Source organism: Oreochromis aureus, linkage group 2 (assembly GCF_013358895.1).
Source record: "Oreochromis aureus strain Israel breed Guangdong linkage group 2, ZZ_aureus, whole genome shotgun sequence".
Classification (NCBI taxonomy): domain Eukaryota; kingdom Metazoa; phylum Chordata; class Actinopteri; order Cichliformes; family Cichlidae; genus Oreochromis; species Oreochromis aureus.
Window position 1 is genome coordinate 11,895,252 of NC_052943.1, and position 14,493 is coordinate 11,909,744.

The following is a 14,493-nucleotide window of genomic DNA, read 5'->3' on the forward strand; positions in this document are numbered from 1 at the left end:
ATGAACTGCTTCATGACACACAGCATGTGAATGTTGTCTAACCCTAAACATTATTACTTATCGTAATTTCAGTGTCGTTGTGTGCCATAAAGAACAACCTTGCCAGAGTCAAGTCCAGTCAGACTGTATATATTTATATTGTTGTGTCGTGTCGTTTCAATGTCAGTACACGATGAAAGCCTATATTTCTGCACTTCTACTGACCTGAAAAATAAAAAAGGACATAATTTTTCTTTTCTTTTGGTAATGTATTTATTGTCACAACAGCTTACATTTACATGGTGTGGAGATGGGTGAAGAGCAGAAATGAAATGATTTATAGCATCTCTCTAGTTTGTTTAGTGTGGTTTTCATTTAGATCAGACTGCATTCACAGAGTTCACACTGAGTGCAGGTGGTGGCCCCGGGCCAAAAGAGCGCCGTTAAAAACTTTTGACACCAGTGACAGCTGACACTCTTGCTCTCTTTTTTTTTTACTGCTATGAGTGCATATTTGTGTGTGAATATTTGTTTGTGAGTGGGAGTACACTGGCTGGATTTACTGAATTTCTCCTCACCTTATGGCACAAATCTGATCTTTTTTGGTGTCCAGCAACATGAACACGCTTCACATCTGCCAAGTCGAGTTTCTTGCTTCTATGTAAATTTTAGGTATATGCGGTAAAGTTTCCTGAGGAATTTAAGTTGAAAAGAAGCAATGTGACATTCTTTTTCGATAATGTATGCAGGAAAAAAACTACAATCTTAACTGATTTTTAGCTGCAAAACACATTAAAAACTTTCTTTTGCTGATGGACCCATTTGTTAAAACTCATTAAAATACAATCCTTATTTGTGTGTTTGTAAATTGGGCAGAAAGCAAGCTTTTAATTATGTTTGGTAAAAGGCCGGATTATTTTTATTATTTTATTTTTGTGCCAGTGTGTAAATCCAGTTATGGTCAAGTGGAAATGACTTGTGCTGATAGCATCTATTTTTCTTTTTTTTGTCTTCCCAAATCATCAAGATAAAACAAACCCCATCAAGAAAACATGCAAAATCAAACTCCGCTTCTGTCTCATTATTTTTGTCACCAAAATCTTATGTCACTCTAATATCCACAAGCTTTATACCCTAAATGATCTCTTCCCCCATACAATCATTTACATATGCTCGATTATTACAATCACTTCATTCGTCGTTAAAGGAGATGGTAAGTTTTTGCCTTTTCTGTTTTCTTCAAGTTTCTCATTCATCGAAAGGATTGAAACATTTTTATGCCATTTGGTGGGCAGCTGCCAGCTGCAGGATCTTGGTGCTTTTCTCATTCATCTGTCAGATATCCGTGACCGCAGTCCTGGGATGCTACAGCAGCTCATCCAGTTGAGGAGTTCAGAAGGAGACAGAAGTGGAAAGAAAAGCTGGCGAGGGCTTCCGTTACTAGTCTGTAAATAGAAATGTGATTTTTGTTTTCATCTTCTTGGTAATCCCGTATCCTGTCTGTATGATGCGCGATCGAATAATCCATCTGTCTCAGAAATCCACATACAGGAGGAATTATGTTCCACGTGGACAAAGTAGCGTCAAAGTTCAACTGTTGACACCAGCTTTTCCATTCTTTCACACAAAACAGGTGAATTTTCTTTTTTCTTTTTTTTAAATCGTCAGGCATTTTCAAGAATGGTTTTTCTTTCCTTTAATCTGTGTTGATGTTTGTTATACTGTATGTACATCGTTGGTTACCATGGCTGGTACTGATTAAGTGCTATTGTGGCGAAAGTGTGAGTGGCTTCCAGGCTGGGGAGGGGTGCAGTGGTCAGAGGTGACGGTCATTGCTGGGGGAGTTCTGATGGCTGTTTCTTGGGTTTCAGAGTGTCTATGAGAGACTGGACGCCGCGTTTCACGCTGGTGGTCACCCGCCGGGTCACTGAGTCTGCAGACGGTGAGGAGGAAGAGCCAGCACGCTGGGAGGGCGGCCGTGCTACCAGGCACTTCTGGTACCGAAGCTGAGGAGGAGGAAGAGGCTTTTGTGAGTAAGTGTTGGAAAAATTCCAACCAATGACCAATGTCAAAAGTGCTAAACAAAGAAGAAAAAATGTGAAACAAGCTGTAATAAAATCCAACACATACACTTATACACTTCAGTTTCAGTGCTTACCACACAAGCTGCCTGGACAGCCTCGGATACACTGCCTGCATTGGGTTCACACCAGAACACGTGACACTGGAAATGCTGGCTTCCCGTGTCCATAATGAAGGCAAATGAATGAACATCCCGTCCCACGCCCATGAAGGACAGGAAACGGACACGACACTCCACCAGTACCTCCTCTTCCTCCTCCTGCGCAGCCATGAAAGAGGACAGTTAGACTTTGCTCTCTGCCTGACAAGTACATTCACAACAAATATTCCCTTGCCTTTTCTTTGATGACTGCCACCGTGGTATCAGCGATGCTCAGTATAACAGGAGTCCAGTCCTCTTTGCCTGTAGAGGACACGAGGCTGTCTATGGCGCCATTTATGATATCCATACCTGGTGACATAACACAGGAGTCTCAGCGGTTTAGGATCTAAGAATCTACTACACGAGGTCATCCAGTGTGTGTTTGGATTTCAGTACAGGTTTGAGGTTACCTATAGGTCGAGACACAGACGTCATGCCCAGATAGTGCACATGAAACTTTTGCACCAACTCGGTCTTTGGCATGGGAAACTCTGCAGAAAGAAACACAAAAACACAAATTTGAACATTCGCACACACACACAGATTGCCCCCAAGAGATTTAATCACATGACAACATCTAAAGCAAATTTTCAAAAGAGTAGTCCACACATGATAATCGGCTTAAAGTGCAGAAATAAACAAACACTGCTGAATATTTTAATATACTGGGGCACTGTTGACATGATTAGAGCACAAAAAATACACAGAAGCATGCAAGCTTAAGAGAGCTGGAGTGGTTTCTCTATGAAAACACAGCTTTGCCTGCTTATATGATCGCCTGTAGGCAGAAAATAGTGTTGTACACAATGTTGATGTATCACCTGCATCTCAGCTGGCACAAATGTTTGCATCATCTATCTAATAATGTGCGTAATTAGCTTTAAAAGTTATGGAAAACTCTTTGACTGTCAGTACAGACGGGGTTTACATTTGTACACACAGAGGCTTTAATGTGCAGTACTGTACAAAAGTCTTGAGACATCCCTCATTTCTTTATATTTTGCCAGGAAAATGGAAAATATTTGCAAACATACATGAAAATACAGTATAACAGGCAAAAACAGACAATACTAACTGGCTTAAAAGTCAATATTTGGTAAGAGCACCTTTATATTTCTACACAGTCTGAATTCTCTCAGGGAAGGTTCCTTCTAATTTCTGTAAGTAGTCTTCAGAAATAGTTATCCAGGCTTTTTAAAGGACATTCAAAGCTCTTCTTAGGATTTTGGCTGGCTTTTGTTCTGTTCTCTGTCAAGGTGCTCCCACACTGATGACCTGGGGAAGCAACTCCATGACTGATAATGCTGCAATTTATGTATTCCAGTTATGCCTTTACTGCATTGATAGTGTGCTTTTATCATTATCGTGCTAAAAAATTATGCCATTGTCAGAGACTTTCCACATAGTATTGCATGATGGATCAATAATCTGATGATACTACTCGTACGTTCATAATTGCATCAGATCTCCAAGAGGAGCTCAAACAATAATGGATAAAATAGCCTGCATTGTGTTTTACACAGTCCTGTGTCAGGTCTTTGCTAGATATTTCGCTTAATGAGATGATTTTCACATACACGTAACTTCTTTTTTTGTTCTCCCCTTGTCCAGTTTCCTCTTTTTTTTAAGGAGATGCTGCACATCATGCAAAGATATGCAAAGTTTTCAGCTAATAGCTCTTTGGGAATCATGTTGGTGCAAACGTACTATTTTATGCCTGTCAAACCATATTATTTTTGGCATTTTTCACAGATTCAACTTAAGAAATGGGAAGAAATGATGTGTGAATTTAAATTGCTTCTCACATAAAAATTCTTGCATAATCAGGCCCCATCTTATCTTAAAGACCTCATCAGCATATCACCCCAATAGAGCACTTCACTGTCAGACTGCAGGCTTACTTGTGGTTCCTAGAGTATTTAAATGTAGAATGGGAGGCAGACTCTTCAGCTTTCCGGCCCCTCTTCTGTAGAACCAACTCCCAGTTTGGATTCAGGAGACAGACACAATGAATCCTCCCTTAGTTACGCTGCAATAGGTCTAGGCTGCTGGGTGTTTTTCTTCTTCATTCCCCTTTTTTCACTTATTACATGTTTATACACCACTCTGAATTCATTCATCAATTATTATTAATCTCTAGCTCTCTTCCACAGTATGTATTTTGTCCTGTCTTCCTCCCCTCACCCTCAATAGCTTGCAGCAGAAGGCTGCTCTTCCGTGAGCCTAGTTCTGCTGGAGGTTTCTTCCTGTTAAAAGGGAGTTCATCTTTCCCACTGTCAACAAGTGCTAGCTAGTTCATAAGTGGTTGCCTGATTGCTTGGGTTTTCTCTCTATTATTTTAGGGTATTTAAAATACAATATAAAGTGGGCCCCTTGAGGCGTTGTTGCGCTATATACATAACACTGAATAGAAATAGAAACTTTTGTTTCTATTTTTAGGCTGCTAGAAACAAAGTGGCTAAAGATATCATTTGAAATTGGTTCTTTGCAAACTGTCCTATATGTAGAAGCAACACTGGTTCATCCATGGAGTTTGTTGTATTTTATGTTTATAGTTTATGCTTGAATGATTCAATAAACAAAAACATTCCTCTGAAAATGAGTGAAAAACCTTCACAAAAACCTGGAGAACTACTGCTGAAGACTGCTTTTAAAAAAACTACAAAAAAGCCACTACTGGCTACTTGGAAGCGACACAAAGAAATGAGTGCTGACTCTGACGTTTTGCACAGTAGTAACGATAAAAAAATAGTGTTTTAATGGCCTTTGGTTACATGTGACCACACTAAGCAAGCAACTTAATTACAGTAGGAATCAGATAACATGGGAAGGTAGTAATTCAGAGTGTATTGATTTACATAAGCTTACGTTGTCTGTTCCGTTGGGCATCTTTCTTCACCTTTAGACAATAATTCTGATGGCAAAAGAGCCAAACAGGACAGGCAAAAAAAAAAAAAGCTTACGTTGTCTCACCTTTTCAGGGCGCTAAAGCTCTCCGAACTGTACTTACATGAACAATGAATTGTGAAAGGTTTTTCTTACATTAATTCTGTTTTAAAGCAGAGCTCAAACAGGCCTGATCCGATGAGAACAGCGGGGCGATTATCCTAGTGCTGGTGCTCATCCCAAATCATTTGGTGCTAATCTCCTCAATTGTGTCCCAACACAGGATCGTGCGCTACCAGCTACCCTAAAAAGAGATCTAATCCAGGCGAAAAACTATGTTCCACACACAGACGGAAAAATAAAAACCCAGCCAAGTTTTCAAGCTAACAGGCCGTTCTATCCATTTCAAGGGCAACACCTTACACTGTACCAACATTTTTAATGAAAAGTGTATGAGTTCAATCTATGAGTTCACGCAAGTTACAGCTACAAAAGATGTGAGGGATCTTCCACCATGAAGTTCTTTGATCCTGGGTTTGGGATGGGAGCTGTAGAGTACCAGGCCTCGCCTCAAAGAAACACTAATTGGGTTTTAATGAGGTCGACTGCCTCTGCAAGTGAAGAGCCGATATAGTTCTTTTATATTCTGATGCCAGAGCATCCCCCCCCCAACCCTCATGCTCAGCAGATACGCATGGCAGCTGAAGTTATAGCAAAGGATGAATTGTGTCGTGGCTTTTTCTGCTGTCTTCCTATAATTATTTGGGACTAAAAGGAACAAGCAGTGGGAATTAGTGAAATGGAAAACAGTGAATAGAATTATTGTGAGGATAAAGCTCTGTTTAGTGAGGGGTTTATGGCGAGGAGTTATTCTGGTGTCAGCGTTATCTGAATGTAAGTGAACCTAACACTGCTGTCTTTTCTTTTAACAAATGTTCACAGTTGATCCTCAGGCAGTGAGGCCAATTTTAAGAAGCATATACGTGGTTTCAGATGTGGATAAATGCTATAAGACAAGAAATGACAAGCTTACAATTCCAAATGCACATAAATCTCCTTAGAGAGTTACATAAAGTCATGTGGGGACTTTTTTCTCTCTTCTAAGGACAAAAAAATCCTCATCATGTAATGTTTATGTTGAAGGTCTTGGCATTATGGTTATAGTTACCCTAATTCTTTTTTCTAATGGCCTCTGAAGTGATAAACACACGACTGTGCATGCATGTACCTTGCAGGGGTACGTCGGAGCCGTTCTGGGAGGAGCTGCCAGCTGCAGCCTTGGCACTTTTCCTCTCAGCCATGATCTAACGAGGAGAGAAAAATTGAAGAGTGGTTGGGTGAAAACAGGGTGAGAGGAACAGAGTGCAAAGGAAAAAAAGAGGAATCTGAAAAAAGGGAACACAAGAGGACTGCAAAAAAATGGAGGAAAGTGATGAAAAAGGTTTGGTTTTAAAACAGGGACAGGAGTGATAAATATTAATAATAAGACTAGAGCATCTGACAAATCTATTTTTATCAAAGACTTACAGTTTAAACACTCCAGCAACAGACTTGGTATTAGTTAGTACTAGCAGTAAATGAGTGTTTCTACCAAAGACTGTATAATAAAGATGGCTGTAACCATCATGTTTTTGCCGATCAGTTTGTGAAGACTTGTTAACATCAAAAGCAAAGGGATGATCTCAGTGGAAAAAGATAAGATGCATTTCACGCTCCTATTGTAGCTAAAGGTCAGTCAGAAGGTAACCACTCCCTAAATCATAGTTACTTATTTTTTATTCTAAATGTGATCATAAACCACAAAATGAACATCATGCTGTGACAAATAAATTTGAAACCACCAGCTGAGACCCTAAATTAAATGAGAATACGTTCACTAAGCTCATGAAGTAAGTAAAACTTTGACTATTTGAAAGATTTTAAAAATGCATTTGTTTCTGCATTAGCTTCACCTTTGCAACGTCCTTCTTTTATATACAGTCTGTGCTGACAATATACCATGACTCCTTAAAAACAGGCTACAAATATGCAGTTTCATGTCCTTCAAAAGGTAAAAAAAAAAATCTCACAAAACAATGAAGCAGCCAATTTTTTAGCAAAAGGAGTAAGAATGCTATTTGCAAAGGACTATTTTCAGCCTTATATTTGGTGCACTATTCTGAATATTTAGGTAAGCCAGGGGTGTGTGTGGGACTGAATCCAAGTAGACTGCAGTGCTCATTTGATTGCAATGAAAAACGTCACTTCAAATAATAGTGCAGCATATTCCTTCATTATGTTAAAACATAATAAAGGAATCCGCAATGTCAGATTTTTGAAATCAGTATTTTACACGAGTTATATATATATCAGCTGTTTTGTCTTCTCAGTGACATCACCTGTTACTTCTTTCCCAATTACACTTCAGTTCTATACTTAAAGAATGGTCTTTTCTCTCTATTTCCTTGCTTGATCTTGTGCTGCAGTGGACACGCTCTTTAAAGAGTGTTGAATATTTTGCATGGCCCCTGCACTCGAGCTGCTGCAACTCTTTTCCTGCTACAGATACTTGATTAATTGGAGGTGTCATTAATCAAAGTCTGTGGTGAGTCTGCAACTCTGCTCACAGGGGAACATGCAAGAAGGCACACTCACTCCCACCCTCACACACACACACACACAAAGGAGGGCCATTGAGCGTGCTGCGCAGCTGCAAGGCTCAGGTCACCAAGTTTTTCCCCTGCAGTGAAGAGAAAACTACCACTGTGTTTAAAATAGGTGGCGTAAAGGTGTGAAGAGTCATGGTCACATCCAGATGCACTGATGCGCACACTTCCTTCGGTTTGGGGTTCGAGATAAGAAGAAATTAAATCTTCTCTCTAAATGGGTCGATGTGCCTCAAAGGGAGTAGATCTGTTGTTCCGGGTACAGTCATTCTTCACAAGGTCAGCGCTGGCCTGAGGACACACTGATCTCTCTTTGTACATAAAACATTATGAGTCAGTGTGTGTGTCAGTGTGAAATCTAAAGTGTCTCTAAACAAGTGAACTATGTCACTGACTAGGAAAAGTGCTGTGTTAGTGTTGAAAATAGTATTTGCTCTTTATGCATTACACTGCAGTCCACATTGCAAGATAACACACTACTCTCCAACCATACACTCCCTTGTGGATGAGCACACGGACACCTTTGGACATCACAGATGCGCAGTTGTTCTTATTATACTTCTTTCTAGTTGGCTTGGGACACACTTGCACTTGGTGCCCTGTTAGTGAAACAGCTATGCAGGCAGCTGAAAGGTATGCGGACGTCCATGAGGAGTCACTTATTTACCCTCCGAGCTAAAAGTATGATATAAAAAGAGAATTTAGAGCTCTATAAAGTCTCACAACTGTATTGTGTGACGATGGATGTTTACGTAGTCATGACTATGACAGTTATAAGCAGGTTGTTCTTTTTTAATATTTATTTTTTGGCCTTTTTACTTTGTTTTACTGACATATCGGCAAGCAGCAAGCAGGCAGGTCAAACCTGGGCCACTGTGATTGCATGCAGTGCACGTTCTAGAAGATGAGTTAAGTTTTTGTGTTTTTACATGTAAACATTAGCATCCATGGAGTAGACTAAGAGCAGGACTTATGTTAGGCTTTAATTAGGTATAGCTGAGGTATTTATCACTCTTTTATGGACCAAAATGTCCATAAAAAATGTCCATTCCCATCCCACACTTTAGGGACATATATTGAAAACTAGCACTGCACATACTCTGCAACTGCAATCTTATCATCTCACTGTAAAGGCTTTCTGCTATCTCTCCTCACAGGCCTACTTCTCAGGAAGAGAAATCAGAAATCTTATCAGGGCACTGGAACATGCATGTGCGAATATCATCTACGATACAGGGTTTTTATAATGACTCCCCCCCCTTTATAACATCTGAGCTGATTAAAACTTGTAGCTTGTTTCAGAGCAGGAGATAAGGAGGCAGGAGAGGTTATGATACAAACCTTGGAACAGATTTCGTGGAGACTTGTGGCGATGGCTGCGGCAGGGGTATCACATCGGAACACGTGGCACTTCAACACCCGTGTGTTTTTGTCTCTGGCCACATAGGCAAAATCCCTGAAGCACAGACAGAAGACACATGCAGATGTGACACTCAAAGTTTATCTCAAGGCACCCTAAAAGCAGGTGAACCAAACTCTTGTTAAAGGGACAGTATTTAAAAATCTTTTAAGCTTTTTTACAGCTGCTCTCTAACATTTGTGATTATAAGAGAAAGGACAACTTTAAAAAAAAAAGAAAAGTGGGACAACATAATGAAATGAAAAAGGAAGGAGCCACATATCATGAGGTGAGCAACAAAGCCATTAGGGGAAAGAAATAAACCGTGGGATGCAGAATCATTGAATTAATTTCACATGATTCCATCTTTTTGTTTATTTACATTTTTGCTGCAGTGATATTTCAGTCTAACGTGTCTTAATTCCAGATATTTGTATGCAGGAGAGTAAGGTTTTATCCACTTAGGTTTAATGCACTTAATAGCTCCTGCAAGATGGATTTTTATCAAATAGATGATATTTTTCCGCTCAAAGGCGCCTGGTATTATTCCTTGGAGACCCATGTTTGAAAATTGTTGAATATTGTGATCAAACACTCTTTAAGGGCTTCACACATCCCGCTACAGCCACTTAGCTCAGGGACAATATGGATTCATGATCGCCAATTTGTATATTACAGTTCCTTTAGTCGTTTTTGTTTTGTTGTTTCTTGGGTTCAATTTTATCCTCGTCTACAGTGTGAAAATATTTGGATTACTTGCAACATCTAACAGTGTTTCAGCCAATTGTTTTCTCTCATTGTTAACAACCGCTTTCTACTGAACTGGGCTTTACATCTTTTCCCTGTTCTGTGTTGTTAGGAGGTGATGCCTGTCCTTGGACCTGTCCTCGGTTCTGAAACAAAACCTTTTCAGCCCTCTCCCTGCACCTGTTTGCTTTATCTTCTGTTCAGCGATGTAAAAAGGAGCTAGAAAAGTGAACATGCACAAGAACAAAAATCCACAAACGACAGTAACATTATTATCCCCATTTTGCATCATGATGTGTTTACCTCTTCTCTAAGAACTTCCTTTTGGGGCTGTGCTCTAATTAGCTGAGTCACAAACTGCAGCTTCATTATTTGTGTCATTTACATGTTGCCTCGAGCTGTGCAGGCATTCATTGTACAGTATCGGTTTTAATTTAAGAAAAACATAGTACAGCAGTTTTAATGTGAGACATGTGATGTTAGGACCCTTCTCTTCATAGCAAAAACTGTATATAAAAGATGGGAATATATTATGGGGTCTTAAAAGTGAAGCTATTACAAGAAGTGCTTTAAATCTGCATTCTTTTGCAGATTCCGACCCCTTTTGCTTAATGTGTTACATCAGTAAACAGCTTTTGATGAATTTATGATGTCATTCAAGTCTAATTTAATACAGTATATTATGATTTCTGTAAATTATTACTCAACTAAGTGTTAAATTGATGCTAAACCATCGCAGTGTGGCTACCTTGCGATTGACTAGTTGCTACCAAATGCACATGCAGTGTCCACAGTTTTGCTGATCATATCCACACCCTGCTTATAATATCTAGCAACCAAGATGGTGACAAGCAAATAGCTTGCTGTGAATATGTCCATCTTTTATATACAGTCTATGGTTCATCTCCATTCCTGAACTGGAGGTGGTAGTTGCCAATAGGGGCTAAAATGACAAACACTTGGGCTTATGCAAATATTTAGGCAGACGTGTGTATGTGTGTGTCCTCAAGGAAACTTCATGGCAAGAGCTTCTCAGTGGTGTCACTCTGCAGCGTAAAATGAGGAGTATGAGGGTGATATTGAGGGAGGAAGCTCGGCTAAGAAAGAAACTTTATTCAGTGTGGGTGGCAGATGAAAACCAGCCACATGTGGGAAATGCTACATACACACACATACTCGCACATATGCACTCAGACAAGATGAAAGACACATCTCTTCCCCATTAACAGGTGAGACAAGCCGAGGAACAAAAGGTAGGAGGATGTGTTTCCAGCTAGGACAGAAACGAATGAGTAATCGGTGAATACAGAGTGAAGAGGAGAGAAGCCAAAACAGATGGGAGTGTCACCAGACACACACACATACATTAAACACTTCAGAATAACCACATAACCACAGACACAAACAGAAATATGCCAAACACAGCTGGCATTTATCACAGCAGGCTCTTTGTGTTTATGAGTCCATTATCTGGCCCGTCTCTTCTGCTTAATTGTGTGCTCACACACTATAAGTCGATAATGCTCTCTGATTGTGGCCACGAAGGAAAGTGCAATATGATGTGTGACTGAGTGTGTGTGTGTTTGGTGTCCAGTACACTTCATTCAGGGACATTTGAGCAGTGCGTCACCAAAGCAGCATGAGTGGCCTTGCCTCGCATACTACAAATGGTTCTTTTATGACTTCTGTATCCTCTCTCAGGGATCAAAATGCTATAAAACAGCATGCAACTCTTAATAGGAAACAGCCCGTGGCCAGTCTGGCTCGCTGACGATTTGACACCAGTGATTTAGACTTTCAGTAGTTGGTGCTGCACTCTTGTAAAGAGCAACAGTGACTCTAGGCGAAGCAAAGCCACTGATTTGAAGCCTGAAGTGACAAATGTGATTGCACACAAGGGCGGGAGCCCTGACACAACGATTACAGAAAACAGCTGAAGAGCAAGATCGCATGTGAGCACGGCACAAAGAGCAGTTACCTTTCTCTGTGTCCCCGGAAGCAGAAGGAGGTAGAAGGAGGGCAAGAGGGGTTGTTGAAGAGATGGTGGTTAAAAAAATAGAAAGAAAGAAAAATAAGATGATGGTTGTAAAGGAAACATAACATAAGGAATAAGAATAAATGTGTTAAAGGAAGAGTGTGGGACATAAAAAAGACAGAGAGAGTGGTGGGATGGGAAAGTTATATTATGGCAGAAGATGAAAACCAACAAAAAAGTAAAGTGAAAAAGATGGTGAGGATAAGGAAGGCAAAGACACAACAGCAGCGTTAATACACAAAACATACAGAGTCAAAAACAGAGACAATGTTCTTTCGCTTCAGTCTCCGCCTTCCCGTTAGGTGATGTATGTGTGTACTTTTCATTTCAGTGGATTAGCATTCTGCAACATTATAACACAGGAAACCTTTCTTGTGGCTGCATACTTGCATACCACACACACACACACACACACACACACACACACACACACACACACACACACACACACACACACACTTTCATTCAGCTCTTTGCTTCTGCTCTTTAATCTTGCTTTCGCTTCCCTCAGCTGTCTCCATCTCTCACTCTTTCACTCACTTTTTCTTCCATACCAGGAGACATCCACCTCCCAAAAACCCCACCCAAAACAAAACATGCAACATAGAATGATTCCCATCAAGAGCGTAACTCATCACAGCTGCACGCAATATAGGCTGTGATGCTCTACTATCAGAAACACTACAAAGAGGCACAGGCTGAATGAAGAACAGAGGGCTAATTCAAACATTGACTGCCTTTGATTCTTTGATGATCCACTTTGTAAGACGCTGTGTGTGTGTGTGTGTGTGTGTGTGTGTGTGTGTGTGTGTGTGTGTGTGTGTGTGTGTGTGTGTGTGTGTGTGTGTGTGGAGGGTAGAACAGCTGGTAGATTATTTCAAACAGGAATCCTATCTTCATTGTCAGAGCATCAGAACTGCCGCTGCTCTCCAAACAGCCTTTATTCAAGCAGACCTACTAACACACACACACACACACACACACACACACACACACACACACACACACACACACACACACACACACACACACACACACACGAGTAGAGACACATGGAGACTATATCAACACTTGTAGATACTGCCTAAAAGCTCTAACTCACCACATGTAAATGCATCTGCACACGTTTTAAAATGCATTGCTTTCTCGTTGTGTTTGAATTTCATTCATGATTTTTTTCCCTACCCTGTTCCCATTATCTCCGATTCTCCGGCCTTCTGTTCCATTTCAAATTCAGGCTCCCTGCTTTATTCGCTGTCTGTCACTTTGGAATTGCATTTCAGAGTCAGAAATTGTGAATGGCCCAAAAGTGACTGCTCTCCATTTACCTCAAAAATGAAAGCCTGTTGTTCTCGCACCAGAACTAATTCATGTGTCAGTCTCAACTCGTTACAAGTGTTTTATGACTGATGAAAAAACTACATGAAATGCCAAATAGAGTCTCACATTAACAAAACCTACAGTACTGTCACGATCACACCACATATATTTAGACTTTTACAGCCAGTCTGAGGATAATTCAGCTACATCTGGAAATAGATCTTTTTCTTCCTGCGGTGTAATTTCATTAACACTCAGCTGCATTTTAACACACATGTGAATATGTTTTTGTTTTTTTTTAAAACATGTTTTGTTTTTTTAAAGAAGAAAAGATGACATTTTCTGATGTAACTTAAGCCTTTCTGACCCGTAGTGGGTGTTTTTGAGTTTGGCAGGTGACTTTTGGTAACCTTTATAAGCTGTAATCACAGCACTAGTTTTAAATTACACATCTGTTAAACTGTATGACAAACAGAGACAACTAACATGTGAACTTGGCTTTCCTCCAACACTGTGTGAGTTTCTAAAGCTAGTTGCAGCTGACTTTAATTGGAACCCAGTCCCCAGAATTAGCACCTCCAAGTCTGAAGCCGTGGTTCTCAGCTGTTAAATCATGAGTTCTGCCCTAAATTTTAATCACAAGTTAGGAATATGCAGGTCACTAATTAATGCAGTATCTATAATAATGAGGATGTTTAACTAGTAGTGGTGAGGATAGAGTTGGGCGTGGCCAAAATATCTGGGTAGTGACCAAAAAAACAATAAGATTGTGGATTCAAGCAGCAGAAATGAGTTTCCTCCAAAGGGCTTCTTGGTTCGAAGCTCAGTCATTAGGTAGGAACTTAACAACTACTCCACATCGAAAGCTCGGGTGTTTCAAACATGTCAAACTTAGAGGAGACCCCAGGATAGAACTAGGACATACAGGGGCGTCTGGGCATGATAAGACTTTTGGCCCTGCAACCCAGCTGCAGGTAAGTGGTAAAAGATGAATCAGTCTATCCATTTATCTTGTAAAAAGGAAAAGGATGAGGATTGTTGGCTTTTAACTGAATGACACACAGATTTCATGGACGTCGGAGGGCATTTTGGCGGGAAAAGTTAAGCGAGAGGATAGAGAAGTAAGCTCTCAAGAGAGGAGAGTTATTGGCCAGAAAGTCAAAATGAAGGTGGGAGTGGAGCAGAGAGGAATGGAAATAGGGCTGGATGGTGAAGGAGGAGGTGGAAAGGGGAAGAAAAAAAAGAGGTAAAAAAGAGA

At 40.3% G+C, this 14,493-nt stretch overlaps 1 protein-coding gene across 2 annotated transcripts in view; it reads right to left on the reverse strand.

Moving 5' to 3' along the window:
• Positions 1 to 125: 125 nt before the first annotated feature.
• Positions 126 to 14,493, reverse strand: part of LOC116324104 (amyloid-beta A4 precursor protein-binding family B member 2) — a 35,976-nt gene continuing 21,608 nt past the window's right edge. For both annotated transcript variants that reach the window (XM_039617995.1, XM_031744654.2), the window contains exons 9-14: positions 9,076 to 9,190; positions 6,318 to 6,393; positions 2,614 to 2,694; positions 2,397 to 2,512; positions 2,138 to 2,320; positions 126 to 1,985 (exon numbers count right to left, since the gene is read on the reverse strand). In XM_039617995.1, the coding sequence (XP_039473929.1) occupies positions 1,809 to 1,985; positions 2,138 to 2,320; positions 2,397 to 2,512; positions 2,614 to 2,694; positions 6,318 to 6,393; positions 9,076 to 9,190 (748 nt within the window). In that variant the 3' untranslated portion in view covers positions 126 to 1,808. The remainder of the gene's footprint in view (positions 1,986 to 2,137; positions 2,321 to 2,396; positions 2,513 to 2,613; positions 2,695 to 6,317; positions 6,394 to 9,075; positions 9,191 to 14,493) is intronic.